General features: G+C 39.3%; 1 protein-coding gene and 1 pseudogene across 1 annotated transcript in view; one reads left to right on the top strand and one right to left on the bottom strand.

Annotated features, from left to right (window-relative positions):
- The window catches only part of LOC135730616 (dynein axonemal heavy chain 2-like), a 154,444-nt gene that overhangs the window by 37,040 nt on the left and 94,318 nt on the right, over nt 1-23,086 (bottom strand). Inside the window, exons 35-50 of the mRNA XM_065248516.2 lie at nt 21,104-21,292; nt 20,333-20,418; nt 16,979-17,109; nt 16,550-16,699; nt 15,409-15,576; nt 13,514-13,674; nt 13,281-13,420; nt 11,378-11,510; nt 8,263-8,402; nt 7,899-8,109; nt 7,580-7,696; nt 5,167-5,308; nt 4,729-4,898; nt 4,457-4,573; nt 3,572-3,736; nt 3,343-3,468 (exon numbers count right to left, since the gene is read on the bottom strand). Of these exons, the coding sequence (XP_065104588.1) occupies nt 3,343-3,468; nt 3,572-3,736; nt 4,457-4,573; nt 4,729-4,898; nt 5,167-5,308; nt 7,580-7,696; nt 7,899-8,109; nt 8,263-8,402; nt 11,378-11,510; nt 13,281-13,420; nt 13,514-13,674; nt 15,409-15,576; nt 16,550-16,699; nt 16,979-17,109; nt 20,333-20,418; nt 21,104-21,292 (2,346 nt within the window). The remainder of the gene's footprint in view (nt 1-3,342; nt 3,469-3,571; nt 3,737-4,456; nt 4,574-4,728; nt 4,899-5,166; nt 5,309-7,579; nt 7,697-7,898; nt 8,110-8,262; nt 8,403-11,377; nt 11,511-13,280; nt 13,421-13,513; nt 13,675-15,408; nt 15,577-16,549; nt 16,700-16,978; nt 17,110-20,332; nt 20,419-21,103; nt 21,293-23,086) is intronic.
- On the top strand, nt 10,699-10,815 carry LOC135730905 (5S ribosomal RNA; annotated as a pseudogene).

Here is a 23,086-nt window from a genome sequence, read left to right as displayed (position 1 = left end):
TGCTATGTCATATTAATCAGTGTCTTGTTGACTCGGGATGGGCACGAGTACTCGATTGCTCGAGTACTCGAACGTGGCATCGATGATCAATCACTAAAACGATGATCATGTGGGTTTATTTATTTATTGTGGTTATGGCGGCATATGGATGTCTGGTTAGCGTTATCACCTGTGGTAGTAAAGACTGGGTCTGGAGATGCGTGTTTGACGTCGTGTTGAGCTACGCAGACCGGCGTATGACATAACATTACCATGCATGATTCAAAAACAAACAGATAATTCCGCGCACCGGCCACGCGGCAACCCGCTGATCCTCGCAATGCGCGACAACCCGCCGATCCTGTGAAGCCGGCCACACCTCACATCACAGAGGCACTATGGTTTAAAAGGATGCTGTGATTTTCGGAAATACAGTCTGTCAGGTGCAAAATGTACAGTGCCATCAAAAGTTCATATTTAAACATCAAATGCCAAGAGATACCAGACAGCCATTCGAGCATTAACATTACATCTTGACTGAGAACAGGTAAGGGGACGACACGACAAAGCTAATCGCTAAAATGATAGCAAAAGACTTAAAGCTGGTTAATGTTATGAAGCTTGTGCTTTGACTGGAGGTGTTTAAAGCACGCTGTTATGGTGCACGTCCACAACGGGAGTTAAACTTTCTGTACATAACTTAGTTGAAAACTTAGTTGAAGTCTTGCATTTTGTGCAGATATATGTTGTATAAAAGGTTAAAATTATGTAGAGTGCGTCATATAGAAAGCGCTTCAGTTTGTGTTTATTAACCCTTTGGTTTCACTTCATCACGCAGCTTTTCCTGTTAGAGGTTTCTTTTAAAAACATTTAATTAATTAAGAATCTAGTATGTGTTCATTGTTCTGTCATAGTTTCTTCAAAATTAAGATTTATTTGAGTGTTTTTAATAAAAATATTTTTATTTTCACCACAATGTATATGCCCCGCCCCCAGTTAATCGAGTACTAGTTCTTAAGACTTATGGATTAATCTAAATGAAAAAAATGAGATAAATTCCCATCCCTATTGTTGACTAAAACATTGCATTATTTTGTCATATGTCTGCAGCTCTAAGCAACATTTTTGGTAGGTTTGAAAATATTTTGACCCAGCTTGGTTAGTTTTAACACTGTTTTACAACTAACCCCTCAGCACTAACGATATAAACAGCTAATGTTAGCATATTTCTTGCCAATGTTTTAAAAAGGCTACACACTAATGATTGCTGGTTGCCAACAAAATAAATGTGCCTGTCTTATCAAAAACTGTGTCAAAATTTATTTTTGTTCATATCTTTAATATTGATTGAATAAGGTCATGTGAAAGATTAAAATCATAACAAAAAATGAGTGTCTAAAATCAGACTTTGATTTTCATTATCTCAGAATTTGATTTTGAGACTTAAGTATGTTTTTTTCAGACTGGGTCACATATAAAACTTTTTTTTTGTCATAGTTGTGCTGCTTTTTCTCACATATTTAGACATTTGTTTCCATTTATAATTGAACTATGGTTAAATGAGGGATGAATAGTGTAGATACCTGTCTAATATAGACAGATATATAAACAATATCCACTTCAAGTATATAAATAAAATAGTATTGAAATATTTGCCTGCAAACTTAATTTTTACCAAGTGTTACAACTAACCCCCTGCCTGTTACAATTAACCCCACCTATGAGGTAAGTTGTAACGTTTGCACTTCTGTCATGTTTGGTGTAATTGGTAAGTACTAGAAACAAAGTTCAAATGTTCATTTGTAGCATAGATGTTTTAAATCTTAAACGATTGAGCCAAAACCAAATAGCGTTAGGTTGTGCCCCGCTCTCCCCTACTAATTTTCCAGCTCCCCTAGTTAAACATTTGATTTTTTTACCGTTTTGGAATCCATTCAGCTGATCTCCAGGTCTGGCTGTACCACTTTTAGCATAGCTTAGCACAATCCATCAAGTCTGATTAGACCATTAGCATCGCCCTCAAAAATAACCAAAGAGTTTAGATATTTTTCCTATTTAAAACCTGACTCTTCTGTAGTTACAACGTGCACTAAGGCCGATAGAAAATTAAAAGTTGCGATTTTCTAGGCTAGGAACGAAACTCTTATTCTGGCGTAATAATCAAGGACATTGCCGCCGTAACATGGCTGCAGAAGGCGCAATGATATTACGCAGTGCCCGAAAATAGGGGATTATTTTTGCTGCTGTGTAATATCATTGCGTAATATCATATTATCACCTCAAATGACGTTGATACACAAAACAAAGCCAAGCTTATTTTAACAATAAATTAAAATCTTTTCAAAATACATGCATCATGTGCTGCACGGTCTTTGCATGCGGTTTCGCTAAGCAGGAAACAAAGGACGTGATAGCTGCTTTCAGCATCATTTAAAGTCAGCTGCAGAGTTTTGAATGTTATTCATCAAATAGGTTAGACTTCTAAGCCTTTATGTGATGCCTCAAGAACCGATAGGCGGATGACATCAAACCACCGTGAGAGTGATTTTGAGAAATTATACAGAGGAGTTAGTCATCTTATCAGTTGTTCATGCCATCCACCTGTGGTTCTTGTGGCGCCGCTTGAAGTCGTACTCACATTTAAACTTTGTCCATTGCTGTCAGTATTTGTGTACGTCGACTAGCGCAAATGGATTTAGCGGTTATAGAGGCCCCGCCTCCAAGCCTAAAGGGGATCGCGTCGAGTCGCGTCTAGGACAACTCGGGGGTATTGTGAACCGGAAGTGCACATTAAATAGCGCGAGCTTGGTCAGATAACGTCTACTTTAAAATATACGTTAGCAGCCAATGTTAATCGTTAATGATTTGGGACAAATATGATATTATTTAATGTTTAACTATGTGAGTGGCGCTGTGTGGCGCGACAGGGATTTGAGCAACTTCCTGAGTCACAGCTAGGCGGCGCGGACAGGCGCCACCTGGCGGCGCCGGTGTGCGTATACTCATAGAAAACAATGTGTTCGTTTTTTTTAGAACGGCGCGGCCAGTGTGCGATCCCCTTAAGGCCCTAGGCATTTGCCTACTCCACCTTAAGTTAACGCCGGCCCTCCACTGAGCCAGTTACCTTTTTTACCTAAAGGGTACATACTGGTACCTCAAATGTACGTACCAAAGTGGTGCATACATTATTAGGACCTTTTTAAAAGGTACCGTCCCAGTGACAACATTTGTACCTTTATCCTACCTAGGACATCCTAGTAACCATACATCATTGCCGTGGCAATCACCCAGCATAGAGTTAAACCCTGGCACTGCTGTAAATTCCTGCATAATGCAGAAGGACACAGACAGATGCATTATCACCTGTTTCATCCAGATTTCAGTGACCAGCTCATCTCTATAGTTAGACAGGAAAGGGCCCATGTAAGAGAGGAAGGCAGCGCCCAGCAGGCAGTCTCCAACCAGACAGGACATGTTCATCTCCAGACCCTAAACATTCACACACAATACAATCACCTATGAGGGTTTACATCTTCATATCAGTGTGACTAGAATCTGGACGGTGTGTGTGTGTGTGTATGTGTGTTCATACAGCTACTGTCTCTTCCCAACGGACTCTCTCTCCTGCCAGTCCAGACACCAGCTTTCCGGCTCTGTCCAGTTTGAGCTCCATATCCTCTGATTTCCTGCGTAGCTCCTCTTTCTGGGCCAGCTTTTCATCATACTGTCCCTTTAGATGATCCAGCTTCTCTCCGACCTACACACACACACAAACATAAACTCCACACACAAATACATCTATGCACACATAGATAGCTCTGTCCCAAAATCTAATGAGCTGTTTCTAAGGCAGCCTCCTAATGGTAATGGAACCGTGGTGAATGATTTGGAACCCTCGACATATGCAGCAACTCCGTATGCTATAAAAATAGCCATCCTGGCGTGGAGCACTAGAGACTGGACCATAGTTTTTCAAAGTACGCAGATAAGCACAAATTAAGTTTTAAACGTAAGTTTGGGAGAAGCTTTTTGTGAGCAAATACTTCAATGTCAGTAAAGTTTTCTGGCATCCCTCCTTAGTTCAGCTTTGGAGTGGGCATAGGGATGTGGTGGGATGGAGTGGCAGAATGTAAGAGGCAGAGAGGAAATTGGCATTTAAGCCCCGTAGTATTTGAAATGATTATATGAAAGTGAACCTGTTAAATATACATGCCAAATGCATATTATTTTACGTCTTTAATAAGACAGAAGTATATTTATAATTAACCATCTAACATCTTGATTTTTTGATTACTGAGCCAGTCACAATGCATTCTGGGATTGCCATAACTTGTCAAATTTGGCCGAAAAGACCGATTAAGATTTTAAACTTGAAAGAGCTGTTGTGTTGGGAGCATGCCTATGATGACTTAAAATGTTGTCTTATTAGGTTTGGAACAGATTGCTGGACAGAATGACATAAAGCACACACACTAACCTCTCTCAGTTTGCCCTGAGCCTCAGCCAGTGCGGCCTGTTTATCGGCCAGCTGCGTCGTTGCTGTATGCAACCTGGCTCTCTTTGGCTCCACCACCCTGTAGATTCGACCGTAAACCTGACAAAAACACGCACAAGGATGCACACACAAACACAACATTTCAATATCTTACTTTATTGATGAATGTTTGTAAGCAATCACAAGGACAGCAGAATACTATTTCGATGTCAATTGTTAATGCACATATATTATAAAGGTCAATGCATATGTACCTCCATGGCCCTGACCCACATGCAGAGGGACTTTGCAGCAAGCGAGACCCGTCCAATGATCTCGGGCTGGAAGTCGGGCTGCGTGCAGTACTGTCCAATGGTCTTCAACATACGATCAGAGATGTTGTCCTTATCAAAATTCACCAACTGCTTAATGAAGTTGCCCTCTCCTAAAACAAATGGCTCGGATTCAGCCTCAGGCAAGCACATATTTCATTTTCTGAGCAATCAGCTCTATGCTTTCCGCTGCATTGTGCTGACCTTTTTAAATATAGTCGAGCATGCTAATGAATCAACAGACCTCTCCTCGCCCGAGTCTTTCTCTATTTGGCTCATGTGATTTTAGCTATACAGTAGTCTGGTATGGATTTCAATCCCGAGACAGTGCCATGTGTGACATCAGTGTAATAAAGTGATTTAATAAAGATCTGGATGTACCCAGTTGTCTTTTGGCCTCTGCCCAGGTTGGTTCACATCCTCGGAGGATCATTACAGCCTGCATGACAGTTTCCACCAGAGCTGGAGGTCTGCCGTAAGACTTGATCTCTGTCATGTCTTTCTTATTCAGAGACTCCAGAGCCTGCAAACAGACAAACAAGATCATTTATTGATGAGAACAGTATAAGTCCACTGAGAGTCTAAAAAAAACACCAGGTTTTTATGAGTTTGGTAATGCCATAGGTGAAGTTTGGGGGGGGGGGGGCAGGGGGGCAATGCCCCCCAGACCAGAGACAATTGTGATTTTGTCTAAGCTATTAATAAAATAGAAATATAAGAATTCATAATTTATTTGTAAAATCATAATATTTTAATAATTTGACTGAGTAACTTAAAGGGATATAGAAGAAGATTTTCTTTTTCCGGGTGGATCATCAAGACTATTGGTCATCCCAGTTGTCCATCATTCTGATGATATGTTTACATAAGACCGTCGTATGTGTTCGTCCCTAGGGTCGCTTTCTGCGCATGTGCCCGTTCAGGTGTATTTGTGTGGTGGTCTACGGTTTCAGCCATTCATAGAAGCTCGCTTTCTCACCATGTTTTTCAAAATGTCTGAGGGTCGCAAGAGAAAAAGTGTTTACGAATTGAATGATAAGAAGAGAAACGCCTCTGAAGAAAGAAACAAGACCAGAGTGTTTTTGGGAGAATATTTCACACAGGTCGCAAAGTTTCTCCTCGACAGGTAAAGTTTGGCATGCTATTTTGAGAAATCCATTTAAAATCACTGCTAGTAAAAGTTGATGTAAGCTATGATTAGCGATGCTAGCCCTGGCACTGGCGCATGTGCATTGTTTAACTCTTTTACCGCCAGCGTTTTAAAAAAAAGTTGCCAGCCAGCACCAGCGTTTTTTATGATTTTCACCAAAGTTTAATGCCTTCCAGGAAATGTTCTTCTTTAAATATATAAACATACAATATACCAAATGAAAGAACAGACCCTCTGCTTTCAAACAAAAAAAAAACCGTTTTATCCTACCTTTAGTGGTTCTTTTGCAATCAGCTTTTGAATATGGGTAGGTTTTTGCAAAAACACCATATTTTGAGCAAAAAGCAAAAATAATTCAATTTTTGTGACGGACTTTTCATAGAGATCCCATCCAGAGCGATCTTTAAAACAGACACGGACATGCAGCAGCTTGCCATAGGGCAATACTTCCGGGTTTAAAAAGTTGCGGAAGGGCGCCACCTGGTGGATAATAGCGGTATTGCGGAAAGACGGAAAATCTCGTCATTGGCGGGGAAGCGTTTTCTCTTAATTGACGAGATATCTTGTCAATGGCGGGGAAAGAGTTAAAAAAGGTAGAGGAGCGGTTCTTTTAAAAAATTCAGAAAAATCTTCCACTATACCTTTAAGTCTAAAATAGTTTTAATTCATTTAAACTATATTTAAAAACGTTGAAGCCACACTCTCTCGCTAATCTCAAAGTATTGCAGTACCCTTGTTTGCCGGTAGTTTCCCGCCCTAAAACATACCTGAATCTCTGCCTATAAGTAATGCATTCATTAAATAAACATGTTTATATACATTTATTCTACAAATTGTAGATTTTTTTTTAAAGTGAGATGTTGTGTTTTTATGTACACACATATATATTTTGGAATATTTAAAAGAGAAATATCATGAAAATCTGACTTTTTCCATGTTTAAATGCTATAATTGGTTCCCCATTGCTTGTATAAACCTAGAAAATGTGTAAAAGATCAACCCAGTAACTTAGTTTTGGTAAACATTTTCTGCAAGCATGTGAAAAAATAAGTCATTGAAATTTGGCTCCTCTTGTGATGTCATAAGGGAATAATATCGCCCCTTAATCTGCACAATCCAACCACGGGACTGCTATTTAGTGCAGAGATCAACTCATTTGCATTTAACAGGACACGTTAAATGTCACATTTTTGCTCACACCTACAAAATGGCAATTTTAACATGTTATAATAAATTATCTGTGGGGTATTTTGAACTAAAACTTAACATACGTACTCTGGGGACACCAAATATTTATGTGACATCTTAAAAAGTCTTGAGAAATGTTCCCTTTAAGATTGTATTTGCTGTGAATCAACATGATTTGGTTCAGGGAGATCTCCATGCAAGTTATACAGACCATATTAAAGATTCAAAAACACAATCAGTACATCAGTCAGATAGGAGGAACATTACTGGTGGCCAGATCAACAAAAGTAAAGCTGAGAATGTGCACTTTAACTGTTACTGGAATATATGTTGTTAAACAACTTAAATAACACAAAATGTGCTTTTGTTCCCTATTTATGAAGCTGATTGTACATATAAGTCACAAACCTAATAATTACACAATACAATGAAAGTCATATGAATGTAGCGTCACACCTTCATTGCTTCCTCTAAAGCAGGTAGAGCTTCATCCAGGTCTCGCTGAGCGTTCTCTGCCATGGCCTTACATTTGATTTCCTCTGCTTCTATTTTCTCACTGTGAGCGCCCACCGCCTACACACACAAAAAAAAACGGTAACAAACACAGTGCTGACATTCCTAGAGGGTTATAAATATCACACAAATGCAACCCTACCAAACACATATCAAGAATAAAAACCACACACAAACACTCCAGATGCTCTGAAACATCAGGACACACAGCTAACAATCAAGTACGTATACATAACAAAGACAAACAAACACAAAACCATACCTTCTGCTGTTCATCCGCCTCTCTCTTCTGCTGAACAATGACAACCAGATATTCCTCACACTGTTTCTGGAACTCGGCCACTTTCTTCTTGGAATCTTCCAGCTCTACGGACATGGCCTCCACCTTACTACGCGTGTCGTCGATCTTAAACAAACCATTCCTCAGCTTAGACACCTGCTCTCCAAGCTCAGCGCGCTTCTCAGACAACAACCTGAAAGAAGAAAACATGTAAATGGACTTTATTTAACTTAGTTTAGAAGTTTTCCAAGGACAAACAAGAGTGAATGGAAACAGGAAAGTATAATGTTCATTAAATCTTCCCATTTGAAAAAAATACAGGAAGGTGAAACTGAAAGATTCCTACTTCTTGTATCCAGATACCAGCTCCAGGTAGTTGGTGGGGGTGACGTAATTGTGTCTCTTCAGTTCTACTTTCATCCTTTGAGAGAACTGGGCCACGGATTGATGCACGGTCACAAAGATACTTGCGATGTTAGTCTGGATCTGCAAAGCCACCAGAGAAATGACTTGGGACAAGTTGTGCTAGTCTCAGTTTATAATAAACCTCGCACAAAGTCACGACAGAAGTACCCTAAACCCACATTAATCCTAACAACAGACTAAAACGTATTACTAAAAAAGCTCGCTGGTTAGTACGGTAGATCAGTGAGCAAAAAGGAAAAATGGCTCACAAAGGCAACAGGAGATTCTTACAGCGCTGAAGGATACGGTAATAGAGCAAAAGAGACTCCTGATGAATCGCATCACTTGAAATTTAATTAACCTTCATGAATGATTCAATATTTAACAGCCACTTAAACATGCAGCACCTCGCAAAGACTACAAATAAGTGAGTGTCGCTGACACCGGATTCATATACAATGTAAGGAAAATGTTGGGTCAGGTACTGATGCCATCCAAAAATTCTTTAGTCTGTATTTTGTTTCCTTGTAGCCGATAATTGTATCACTTAAAACTCATCTTTGAGCATCATACTAGTAAGTTTTAGATACTGATAAAGTTTTTCTGTGATAGTAATTTCTACATGCTTTAAAAGTGCTTCCCTCCGCTTCCACTCAACCACACAGCTCGAACCATAGATATGAATATGCGAATCAGTACCCGCCCTCCACCATTTCGTACACGTAAAAAGATGCTAAATTCTGTAGTTTCAGACACATAACTGACGAAACTGCGCGTTTGCAGCTCTAAGGGCCCTATTTTAACAATCTAAGCGCATTCTCTAAAGCGCAGCGAGAATCCGAATGCACTTTTACTAACTTAACAACAAGAAAAAATGGTTTGTGCACTAAGCGTACAGTCTAAAAGGGTTGTTCCTATTCTCGTAATGAGTAATGGGTGTGTTTTGGGCGTAACATTCAATAAACCAATAAGAGTCTCAGCTCTCATCCTCTTTAAAAGCCAGTTGCGCTGGCACCATGCTGATTCCTTATTTAGATGGCGGAATTTGTAAACTGAAAATCTAAGCGGATGAAGAAGACCACAAGTTTAAGATTGATGTTAAAAAATTTCGTCATTTTTATTTGTATTCAAATTTTTTTTTTTTTATTAAAAGTCGTTTTTTTTTCAGTCATGGAAGTAAAATTAGCAGGCTTTTATTTGCTGAAAATGTATGGATAGCCTACATGATCAATGTAATCTCAAAAAAATATTTACAAATATGCAAGAAAAGGTTTGTACTCCAAAACTTCTTTATTTGTAACAAACAGGAGATAAAGAATTTACAAATGTGTGCCGAAACGTTTCGGAACTCGAACAGCGTGTGAGTGTTTTTTAAAAAGCATTACTTAAAAACGGCTCTCATCTCTTCATATCCACAGGTACAAAGTCATCATATACAATAAATCGTTGGGGTAGCATTTAAAAAAAAACATTTAAAAATAGATGTAATATTTCCATTTGTTTAAAGCAAAACATTAAATTACTTACCAGGCTACAGGTGAAGCAGCTCTTTGCGCCTTCTAACATCTCATAATCGGTCCTCATTTATGTCCAAGAGACTCAAAAATAATCTTTTACATTTTAATCATTTAATTTTTCATATTTAAAAACGTTTGTGTGCTGTTGCGCATTCATGTGTGTGATAAGAAAACGTGCGTTGTCGTCCCATTTATATGTTTTTGTTGGTCAATGGCATAGTCTAATTTAGGCTCAAAATAGCAATGCGCCAACAGTGCACCTGAACACACCTTTTTTCAGACTAGAAAGCCCATGGGCGCAAAATTGGGCACAAATACATTTGCTATTTAAACAACGTGGCTATAAACATGAAAATAATAAATGTGCCAGGTTGAAACTAGCAAAAGATACTTGCGTCGCGCATTGCGCTGCATTGCGTCAAGTGTATATATCAGGGGTGGCGAACGTCAGTCCTGGAGAGCCGCAGCCCTGCAGTTTTCAGCTCCAACCCTGATTAAACCTCACCTGTCTGAAGGTTTCTAGTAACTCTTTAGACCTTGATTACCTTTTCAGGTGTGTTTGATTAGAGCTGGAGCTAAACTCTGCAGGACTGCGGCTCTCCAGGACCGACGTTCGCCACCCCTGGTATATATGATAGAGCCCTAAATGTTTTTAGCAGTTTATACATGCACGTAAGTTTAGCATGTGTGAGTTCAAATGTGATTGGTTACGTGTGATGTTGCAAACAAAACGATTTTAAAATGCGGGAATGAGATGTCAAATATTCAAATATTATTATTTTTATTATTATTATAAAATACTAATTTTTAAGGTAAAATGTAAGGTAACATTTGTTTAATTATTCCTCATAACATTTTAAACCAGCAGCCATATCACCCTGTAGCCCAAGACAGCTTGCCCACTGAAGCTAAGCAGGGCTGAGCCTGGTCAGTACTTGGATGGGAGACCACCTGGGAAAACCAGGTTGCTGCTGGTAGAGGTGTTAGTGAGACCAGCAGGTGGTACTCACCCTGTGGTCTGTGTGGTTCCTAACACCCCAGTATAGTGATGGGGACACTATACTGTCAACAAGCACCGTCTTTCGGATGAGACGTTAAACCGAGGTCCTGACTCTCTGTGGTCATTAAAAATCCCAGGATGTCCTTCGAAAAAGAGTAGGGGTGTGCCCCGGCATCCTGGCCAAACTTGCCCATTGGCCTACTAATCATCCCCTTATACTAATTGGCTGTATCACTTGGTCTCCTCTCCACTAATAAGCTGGTGTGTGGTGGGCGTTCTGGCGCAATATGGCTGCCGTCGCATCATCCAGGTGGATGCTGCACATTGGTGGTGGTTGAGGAGATTCCCCCATTCATTCATATGTAAAGCGCTTTGAGTACTGAGAAAAGCGCTATATAAATGTAAGGAATTATTATTATTATTATTAAGCACTTGTGTTGAATGATGAACTTGAACATTGTTTGTCTTAAAGCATATTAAAACATCACATGGACATATGAACAACAATAAAACCACAGTGGGACTTTAATGTATCTCACCTTGTCTTCGTTCCCCAGAGAAATGCCATCCAAGCATCTCTCTGCCACTTCCAACAGAGCATCACGTGGCCATTCGCAGAACCAGTCTATAGTGGTGCAGTTCACCAGTGCTGGGTACTGCCGAATACGATTCCTAAATACACACATATGTGGGGTATGTTTCAAATAGAAGCTATTTCATTCAAACTGCGTTTGATCTATATTGAAACATTTTTATGTCCTGAAATAAAAAAAATTATCATGTTTAGACTTTAAACAGACTTTTTCCATGTCTTAAGTGCTATAATTGGGTCCACAGTGCTTTTATTAACCTAGAAAATGTGAAAAAGATCAACACAGTAACTTAATTTTGGTAAACCATTCTCTGCCAACATGTGAAAAAATAGGTAATTGAAATTTGGCTCCCCTTGTGATGTCAGAAGGGGATAATACCGCCCCTTAATCTGCACTATCCAACCACAGCACTTGCATTGAGGTATTTGCATTTTAAAGAAAACACCCATTTTTGCTCACAAAGTGACATTTTAACATGCAAAAACAAATTATCAGTGGGGTATTTTGAGCTAAAACTTTACATACGTACTGTGGAGACACCAAAGATTTATTTGACATCTTAAAAACATCTTGTGAAATGTCTCCTTTAAGATTCAGATTGTCACATTTAATGACTCAAAGCCCTGCAGGTCACGTTACACACAACGGCCTCTTTTAAAGTGACAGCAGATGCAAATGAGCGATTAACAGGAACATTTCCCATGAATGTTTCTCTGGTGCTAGAAGTGTGACAGGCGTGAACACAGAGGGAATATGCTTTTGCATGCTATTGTCTGGGGGCCAATGAGCAATTTACCATGTCTAGGTTTTGCTATTTTTATTGCCCTTTTTATCACTATTGATTTGGCAAAAACTATAACTATAGTTTGCGGCTAACGTGCTATTGCTTTGGCAATACAAACGCACCGTTGTCCGTCAAGCCAATAAACCTACTAAAGCTGAAATTGAGTGAGACACAGCAAGCCGAAGACAGAGAGGTAAACAGAAGGAGAGGGAGAGAAATAAGCCTAATTTACCACATTCATTATACAAACATTTGAAAATAACTTTCCAACAGCATGCAGTAAAGGGATTGCAGATGCGGAGCAGAGCTTTGTCTTTCTGATGTGTGTGAAATGACACAAGAAGAAAGGTTTTCTCCTGTCGTTCCCTCTAATTTCACACAGCTGTAACTCTCATCCACTCTGAACTGAGTCATCAGTTGATTCATGAGCAATTATATTGTGTGCGAGCCGGTTTCTTTAAACCGTATGTTGGCGTTCGCGGCGCTCGCTGTGAAACGAGACTTCTTAAGCCATATAAGAAGCCACAGGATGGATCTCAGTCTTGGTATGAAAATCAAGACCGACTGAGAAATTTGAGCATGTTAGATTAAAAGCAGTAGGCGTGCATGTGAGCTGTATTACCGACAGCTATATTAAATCTATGCACATGAGATTTTATTTGTGGAGACACTGAATGCAATGGTAGGGTACGAACATGTCGGTCCAAGGATTTGTATTTCCATTAAATATATATCTGACACAGACAAGATAAAAAAAAAAGAGATGAAACACAGTAAGGCTTCAATAATACATTTTCTGCCACAATATGAATGAGTCATTTTCTCTAAACTATATTATTTTTTATCTTTCCTTTACACTTAATGACTTGTTTAATGGGACTGTTTTCATTTATTCTTTTCTAAATAAATTCATACAGCAGTATACGCTTGAACTATTTTAGTTTATGCACTGCTAACTGATATAGATGACCTTATTTCTTTACTGCAAGCTTACGCTAGTGCAAATGCAATTTTTGGTTACGTTAATAAAGCAGACCACTCTGAAATGAAAAGTTAATGGAGCACCTGAATGTATCTCCCACAGGGCTCATGCACAGCACAATGTGCAGGTTGTTTCGAACTCGCTCAATCAGGTAGTTAAACATGGCGTCTGGAGTCTCCAGGATATTGTCCTTCCTGGCAGAGTCTGAGAGAGCGTTCTGGATCTATACAAACAAAACAGATCCACTGTGACTACCATTTATTATGAAACACATGCCTACAGTCAGATCCATTACAAATGTATAACATGCACAAACCTCATCAAGTTCATCTGGTTTATAAAGATTGGGCACTTCTCCTGAGCTCAGGATGTTGTTGATATCTTCAAGAAAGGACTCATCTACGATCTGTGTGTCATTAAATAGGAACACAGTTGGCTTGTTTTCCACTCCGGTCAATCGATAGAGCTTTTTAATATCTGCATGGGGAGAGGAAATGTGTTAGGGGCGGATCACAAAGAATGCATTTACAGCAGTGGGCTATTTTCACTACTGGATTTTCTGAACCGGGTCATGAGTTGCATGCGGTAAGTAAGACTTCTGTCTTATGTTGGAAAAAGTCGCGTGCATATTATATAAATGACACGAACATGTAGCGAATCATAAGTTATGTGTTGTATAGTGTTGCATGACTCGTACTCGCTCCACTCGCGGCAGTAACTCCTCCTTCTTCATTTTTTCGTACGTTATTGGAAAGATTCGGTAAAGCTAATATTTCTTTAATAAATCTGATTAAACTAAAGACTCTTCGGAGATATAAAGGATGTAATACTACTCAATAGGTACTCCAGATTAACATCAGAAATTCAGAAACAGCGTGTGTCACCAATCCCAGGAAGTAAACTGTTGCCTACAATCCGTGTGTTTGTTGCAGTCCAAGAAAAGAGATTTACGTTGGAGACGATAACTCGCGTTATCGTTTACTTTGGGTTTGTACCTTTTACATATCGATAACATGTACTAATACACACTTATACACCAAAGATAATGTAAAATCGTGAATCGGATAATTGGTGCTCTTTAAGTGTTTAAAGCGCATTTAGTGTTATCCGCCGCTTAGATATCTGCACTTATGCATAACAACAGATTATTTGGTCTTACAGCATGGTGGGACATTTACATAACCTGAGGAGATTTCATTCTGCATAACACGTCACAGGACACATTTATAAATGTATATATTTATAATAAACGTATATAAATATTTATAAAAAACCTTATTGGTTTTTTTGATTAAAACAGCTACTGTACGCAATGCTGCTTTACTTGGTCATACTTCACATCTACAGTTATGCATGTAATGATATTTCTGAAAAAAAAAAACAGCATAGTTGGTTTGGATACTGGTCCCCTGGATGGAATGCTGGTTTGAAGAGCAGGTGATCTTTACTAACCAAACCAGATTGGTCAAGGAGCTCAACTAGTTAGACCATGCCGATAGATCACCATTACTAGTTTAGTTTGGCTCTTGGCCTTCAACTAAACCAGACTAGCACTGACCAGTATGGATCAGCTTGAGATTTCATGGTGACTTAAAGGCGGGGTGCACGATCTCTGAAAGCCAACGTTGACATTTGAAATCCCCTAAACGAACACGCCCCAACCCCAACAGAATCTGGACCTTCTTTTGATAGACCCGTCCCACATTTATGCAACCCAGGCAACGATGTCAGTTAGTAGACACGCCCCTTACTGCTACAAGTGTGTTTTGGTGCTCTGCCCGACTCCCTTTTCCAAAGTGTTTCTAATAACATAAATAGTTCTTCCATCTGTCATCATTTACTCAGTTTCATGTTTTTACAAACCTGTATAAATTTCTTTGTTCTGATGAACACAAAGAAAGATATTTGGAGAAATGTTTGTAACCAAACCGATCTGAGGCCCCACTGAGTTCCAGTGTAGGAAAAAAGAATACTATGGAAGTCGATGGGTCCTCTGGTTGTTTTTTTTTCTTCAGAATGTTTGGGTAAACTATCCCTTTAATATAAGTCATTTGTGTCAGCAGTGATGACACAGATATTTTGGGAGGTTTTTGATTTTGTTTCCAAGAGTCAACTTGGAAACCCTAGTGCTTGCAATACCAAGGTCATGGGTTCCATACACTGAATGCACTGTAAGTGGCTTTGAAAGGGTTAAATGGTTGCAGAACTCACCTTCTCTGAACTCTTGTTTGCGGTACTGTTTGGTGACCTCCACCTGGAAGACTGTAAACTTGCAGATGAAGGCAGCAAGCCTAGTTAAACTCTGCCTGCCTGAGCCTCCGATGCCAACCAGCAACATGTTTCCTCTGAGCTGACTGATCACACGTACCACCCGCGATACTGAGGGGGCAGAGAGAGGGCTCTGTTTCCATCATTACCACCATTATGCATGAATTACGCGTGTAATTTGGTCAATGCAACAATTACAAACATGTTAATGCACACAAAAATACACACATGCACATGAACATAATTCTTGCGGGCAAACTTACAGTCAGTGATTATAATTAGTCAATGCATATGCTCATAAATATATACGTTATACTTGCTCATTTCGTAATCAATCAGTTACGCACAGCAGCGTGTCATTGAGCTAAGGGATTGTGACGTGTGGGATGCATTCACCTAACTGAATAAGAGACTGATTTAATGCCAAAGCGAGGTGTGTGTGTGAGAGAGCGGATGGAAATAAAGCATTCTTATATGCGTGTTTGACAGTAAATGCGTGTATGCAGATGACTGACATATAGGCTGTGGGACCAGCCGCCTAATTATTCTCCCCACTGAGGGGTTTGTAATGCGCCCGAGTTCTTCTTTGTGGGAATGAGAGGCGTAATTATTCATGCTAGTGGGGGATCCGAGGACTGAAGTGCATGTGATTTTGAGAAAAGTTGTATTTTTATGAGTAGTGAATGGGAACTGTAGTTTGACTGAGCAGCAGATTGGTCACTGAATTATGGGACTTGTGAGTGTGCATTGAATTATGGGTATTGTTATGTGTTGGTAACCAAGCAATGAGAGCAACTGTGCCATGAATATGAATGATTTCGATAGAATAGAACCTTTATTTATCACCGCACAACCAGGGCCAGTGGAATTTGTTTCTTTTATGAAACTTTATATAACATCACCAAAGAATGGCAACATGTCGAGTTGGAAGAGACAGTGCCCCTTCGAGCACTCTGAGGTTAGGTTCCTTGTTCAAGAGCACAATGGAGATATCTTGAGGAGTACGGATCCGTAACCCCTAAACTGCACAACAGCAACCCCAAATGTCTGCCTTTGGTGGATTGTGCTGTGGCCATGCTCTTACCGTGCTCTATTGCATCTCTAAAGAGCACCAGGTTCATGGGAACCACACCAGGTGTGAGGTTATAGTCCTCCAGCTGAATCTCCATATACGCCTTGAGAGCCTTAAAGTCCATTAGGTCCTCATACACATGTGGCTCCCTCAGGAAGTCCCCTACAGCACAAATTCAGGGTTTTTATTTCAGACGCACACATAGCAAATTAAATCTGACAAACTCTACAGACTGTCCAATATGCTGAGATACATTCAGTAACAAAGTATGTTGTTCATGTTGAATTAACCATGCACTTTGCACTCCATTTTAAGATCTATACCAATTAAAATATGTCATACTATGACACATACTATATAGTGTACAGTACTATAAATTAAAAGGTTAAGGTCAATAACTCAATTGAAACATAAATTAGCAGTGCATGGGCATATGTGTACCAAAAATGGGGGTCTGTTTGTTGGGGCAGATGGTGTGGTAAGGAACATCAAAGTGTGAAGCCAGCTTTTCTGACAAAAGCCCCACAAATGTCTCCATATCTCCATGATCCACCAATCGGTCAGAGAAGACCCTAAAACACACAAACAAAACCCATGTCTTTTCTTTATTCAACACACTTAGGGTTGGTTGCACCAACAAGGATTAGGCCTAAATCTGGTTGAAATCAAAGCTTTTTTATTATTTCCATTGCACCAAACCTGTTAAATTTAAACTATCATTTTGATCCAGGTTTTAATCTTACAGTAAATCGAGATTATTTGAGGAGGTTTAAATAATTTCCAATTCAATTTTTCCAATTGAATGTGTGGCTAAATCATCAGTGCCCGGTTGCATGAAAGTCCTTAAGCTAAGAAATCCCTTAAATATAAGGTTAAAGGTATCCTAATAAAAAATGGGTTGCAAGAAAAACCCTTAAGTGACCCATAAGGCTGTCAATAAGTATTTACCCTTAAATGCTAAAGTATTACCCTAAGGGCGCACTCACATTATCCAAACCAAACCAAACCAAACCATGCCCCAGCGCGATTGTCACCCCTGCCTACTCCACCAGGTGCACGCACTCACACTGTACTTTTATCGATGCGAGTCCGGGCGCGCTTTCGTCATTAAGATGCGATTGTTTTGAAAAAGCAGTAAGTAAAGCGCTCTCTTAACACTGGAACCCACCGTAATGATAAGTCTGTGTTTTTTATTCGGAGTCGTTTGGTGCGCGATTACAGACAGCCCTCTCACATGTCATCATATTGCTTAGATGATCTGTCACGTGTGCAGCTCGGACATTCACATAACCCACCTGCGCGCATCAAAAGGTTTTTACGGAGGCAGATGGTGAGTGGTCGCGCAACTGACGTCTTCACCTTTTGAATCGCGCTCAGGCACGATTGTGCTTACACCACAGCCGCGCCTGAGCACAAGTGAACCGCCATCCGGCCCACCTCTTCAACCCAGCCGCGGCACGATTAACCAATCCGCGCCCGGGCACGGAACAGAGCGATCACACTAGTCAAACAAACCAGGCTTTGGGGGTCAAACGCGCCGAGCGCGGTTTGGTTTGGATAGTGTGAGTGCGCCCTAAGTTCTACTATGCGTTGCTACAAAGTCCTTAAGTCCCATTTTCCCTTAAAAACTTAAGGGACTATAACAGGTCCCTTAACGTCACACCCAATGGCTGATTTTATGGTTATTTTAAAAAATAAAGTACCAACGCGCATTTCTAACGATCGAAATAATCCATTAGAGAAAAGTGATGCATATTTATTATGAGAATATCTGTTTGATCGTCCGTCAATCTAAAGTGCTTCAAGTTTGAATTACTTGGAGGTTTTATACATGCGCAACTTTACAGTCGGTTATTTGCGATGCTTCATTGTACACAAATCCGACATCTGTTGAGCCGCGTGCGTCGATTTGTTGACGCTGTGAGATTTTGTAACTATAGCAATCACTTCTCCGCTGCCATGTTTTGACAGAGACTATCGTTAAATACTTAGTATAAACACTTAGGTAAGGGTGACAGTTAAAGGCGGAGTCCACGATGTTTGAAAAACGCTTTGAAAAAGGAGACGGGCCGACTACCAAAACACACTTATAGCCAATCAAATCAAATCAAATGCCGGGTTGCGTATGTGTGGGGCGGGTCTATCAACAGAAGGTCCAGATTCTATTGGGGTAGGGGCGTGTTTGTTTAGGTGATTTCAAATATCAACATTGGCTTTCAAACATCATGGACTCCGCCTTTAAGAGCTTTGTTACAAAGCTCGCAGTTTCTCCCTCAGGGAAACCCTCACTTAAAGGAATATTCCATTTTCTTAAAAGAAAAATCCAGATAATTTACTCACCACCATGTCATCCAAAATGTTGATGTCTTTCTTTGTTCAGTCGAGAAGAAATTATGTTTTTTGAGGAAAACATTGCAGGATTTTTCTCATTTTAATGAACTTTAATAGAGCCCAACATTTAATACTTAATTCAACACTTAACAGTTTTTTTCAACGGAGTTTCAAAGGACTATAAACGATCCCAAACAAGGCATAAGGGTCTTATCTAGCAAAACGATTGTCATTTTTGACAAGAAAAATAAAAAATATACACTTTTAAACCACAACTTCTCGTCTAGATCCGGTCGTGATGCGGCAGCGTGACCCCACGCAATACGTCATGACGTCAAGAGGTCACAGAAGACGAACACGAAACTCCACCCCAGTGTTTACAAGTGTGTTGAAAGAGGACCTTTCCGACGTTGTTGTATGTGGAATGATGCTAATTAATGTCTTTGTGTCAGTTTATTGTTTACAATGGTCCGCAAATGTGCGTTTTATATATGTAACACGTTACCTCCCTGGACCGGACCTAGACGAAAAGTTGTGGTTTAAAAGAGCATATTTATTTTTTCCAGTCAAAAATGAAAATTGTTTCGCTAGATAAGACCCTTATGCCTCGTTTGGGATCGTTTATAGTCCTTTGAAACTCTGTTGAAAAAAACTGTTAAGTGTTGAGTTAGTTATTAAATGTTGGGCTCTATTAAAGTCCATTAAAATGAGAAAAATCCTGCAATGTTTTCCTCAAAAAACATAATTTCTTCTCGACTGAACAAAGAAAGACATCAACATTTTGGATGACATGGTGGTGAGTAAATTATCTGGATTTTTCTTTTAAGAAAATGGAATATTCCTTTAAGGGGTTTCATGCAACCGGGCACAGAAACAGACACTGCGAGCGTGGTGGCGTATTCAAAGATGCGTTTATTATAACATCTCAAAAGATTATTAACACTACCTATGTTCTTATGCGCTTCTCCTCTGTCAGGCGCACTCCAGTCAGAAACTGAAAGCCAGTGAATGAACATACAGCGGTACTTCATGACAAATGCGTCTGTAGCCTACATCTTGTTCATTATATAACAATATCTGAACCTTACAATATTTCCTGCCACACTGCTCCGTTAATCAATACAATAGATTGTTTTAATAGATCGTCATATGTTTTTATTTGAATCAGCCCTTTAGATTACGATGTATGTAGGTGATTTATAATAAAAAAATTAGATTACCTTTGCCTGCATAAACTGTTTTATTCCTTTTTGAATGACAACGTCAACAACGTTGCTGTTTTCAATACAGGTTAAAGTATTAATCTAAGATTTGTTAATCTGTGTTTAAATTTAAGTTGTGCAACAAAACTCGAATTAAAATTAAACTAAAATCAACAAACCCTAGATTAGCTCTAAACTCTGCTTAATTTAATCCTTGTTGGTGCAACCCACCCTTATGTGCATGTGTGTCTATGCCTTGTACCTGAAGCACTCGTGAATCCAAAGGCGTGTGATGCTCTGCTTGGTGTCGTGGAAGTCTCTGTGTGCTCGTAATAAACCTTGGCATACCTGCAGAACAGAGAGTGAGAAAGAAGAGAGATAAGATTGAACATGTGTACAAAGCCATCAGTGAAATTTCCTGTAAGACATTAGAACAATATCTTTTTTTATTTCTGATCAATCTAGAAAAAAATACTTTAATTGTCCTTCCTGTATGCATGCTGTGAGTGAGTAAGTGAAACAGTAGACTTATATGCTGAACAAAGCAACATTTTGAAATATTGCTGAAATAATGCTTGTTAAACATGTGTCCTTTCTGTGTGAATGAGTTGAGGATTTGCCTATTACAGTAGTAATTTATGAATTTTGAATTGGATGATGAAGAGAAGTGTTATAAATTAGTAGAGAGGGCAAAAATTGTGGATATGTAATGCTGGGCAGTCCAAGAACGACATAATCTGCTTCAGCCTCCACAGCTCAGTGCTCAAACCAGCCAACAAGATGGGGTATTGAGCCATGCAAATTTCATTCAGCAACAATGCTGTAGGCACACTGGGGTTGTTCCCTGATCTCCATGATTCTTTTATTAAATCAGAATTGTATTAAATAAAAAAGGCATCATTATTATTATGAATCACATGCTAAAACAATGTGGTGCATAAACTGGAACCATCACCTGGCCCAATTCATTCTTAAATTCCACAAACTGCTACATTTCTAGCTGAGAAACACAATCACGTATAATGTCTTGTACCTTAGAGATGTCCCTGAGGTTGAAAAGATAGTGTATCTTTGCAGGTGTGGGTAAGAAACGGGCAGTGATGGTGTGGTACAGATCTATAGTGGCCTGGGTCAAAACCCCACCAATGGGCTTCACCTCCTCATCAAACTCCTGCAGCTTCTGACTGATCATGGTGCCATAGATGCGTGAGATCTGAGACTCCTGGAGAGAGACGAAAAAATATGGGGAGAGGGATTCAAACAGAAGATAAATAAAGACAACTGAACAAACTGAAAAAAATATTAGTTAATGTGATAAATACAAACAGAGAACGTACAATAGTTATTCAAGAAAACACGATTTATGTAAGATAGAGTAAATACAATGCAGCAATTGATTTAAAGGTGCAATGTGGGACTATTAGAAGGATCTCTTAAAAGACATGCAATATGATGTAAAATACATAACAATATGTTTTTGTCTTTTTTTATTAGTTGAGAATAAATTATGTTTTTTTTTAGGAAAACATTCCAGGATTTTTCTTAATTAAAAGACTTTATTGGACCTCAACAGTTTACAGTTTCAATGCAGTTTCAACACAGCTTCAAAGGGCTCAAAACGACCCCAAACGAGGCATAAGTGAAACAATGTTATTTTCTGCAAGAAAAAACATGTACTTTTAAACCACAGTTTCTCGTGTTGCACTGGTCGTGTGACTCACATAATGCGTCATCACTTCAAAAGGTCACAGATGACGTATGCGAAACTACCGCCCCAGTGTTTACAAGTGTGGAGAAAGAGGACCATTCCAAAGTTGTTGTATGTGGAATGATACTAATTCATGTCTTTGTGTCAGTTTATTGTTTAAATAGTCCGCAAAAGTGAGTTTCATATATGTAACGTGTGACCTTTCGACGTGCTTACGCAATTACATGAGGTCGCGCTGGCACGTCACACGGCTGGTGCAAGACGAGAAGTTGTGATTAGAAGTGCATATTTTTATGGAGTAAATTATTTGGATTTTTTTTAGATAATTGATTAATCCTTTAAGAGTACTCTGAATAATCTAGTAGTCTGTGAATAACCTGTTAACAGAAAGGTTTCTAATTTAAAGATACTATCAGTAGCCATTATTTGTAGTACACTGTATATTATAGAGCTTGCAAGGTAAGTGTGTTCTTGAAATTAATTTTATTATTTTTCATCACAGTTTTCTGTAGTTATTTTAGCATGATCCACTTAAGAGGCGGTTTACTGGACAGCGCTTATCCTAGTCCCAAACTTAAATGCATGTTTGAGCTGCCTTAAAGGACAAGTTCGGTATCTTACACTTAAAGCCCTTTTAAGTGTAAAATACCGAACTTGACCTTTAATTTAAAAACATCTTGCACTGATCTTAACATATTACAGTGACATTGCTTTGCACACTAGGAGAGTGTGGTGATTTGTGGCCGGGGGAAGAAGTTCCACCCCTTGTTTCTGGAAAACCGTAGAAGAAATTGGCAATGTGACCACATAATTTTGAAAAGCCATCAATTGTAAAGTAGTGTCTGAACATTAAAAGACAGGTTTGAAAATATTTCACACATGTTTTAGGATCATGGTAGTTTCTCAAACATGTAGGTCTGGGGTGATTTGTGTCAAAGGGCCTGGGTTAAGTTGTGCCAGATGTGATGTGCCCAAGAAACTACCCACACCTAAAAACTTGGTGGTACAGCCATTAGACAGCATAAGTTTATATTCCCCTATTGACAAGTGGGATGTTAAATAGTTGGCCAGATCCAGACCACCTAGATGTACATACTCACAGGGGATAATATGGAGAAGTGAGGAGATGGGCATGCCTCATCAGTGTTTGGCTTAGGCCTACCAGCCAATTGTTTAATTTAGCTAACACTGATTATAGTTTTGAGTTTGCACTATGTTATTAAAGATAAATTTTAAGCGGCCAAGTCACAATATGTTTAAAAATTAGCCTAGTCACTTTATTCTTATATATTACATAATTGACAGACA

The sequence above is a fragment of the Paramisgurnus dabryanus genome, chromosome 2, assembly GCF_030506205.2.
Source record: "Paramisgurnus dabryanus chromosome 2, PD_genome_1.1, whole genome shotgun sequence".
In the NCBI taxonomy this organism is placed as follows: Eukaryota; Metazoa; Chordata; class Actinopteri; order Cypriniformes; family Cobitidae; genus Paramisgurnus; species Paramisgurnus dabryanus.
This window is presented reverse-complemented; position numbering and strand designations above follow the sequence as displayed.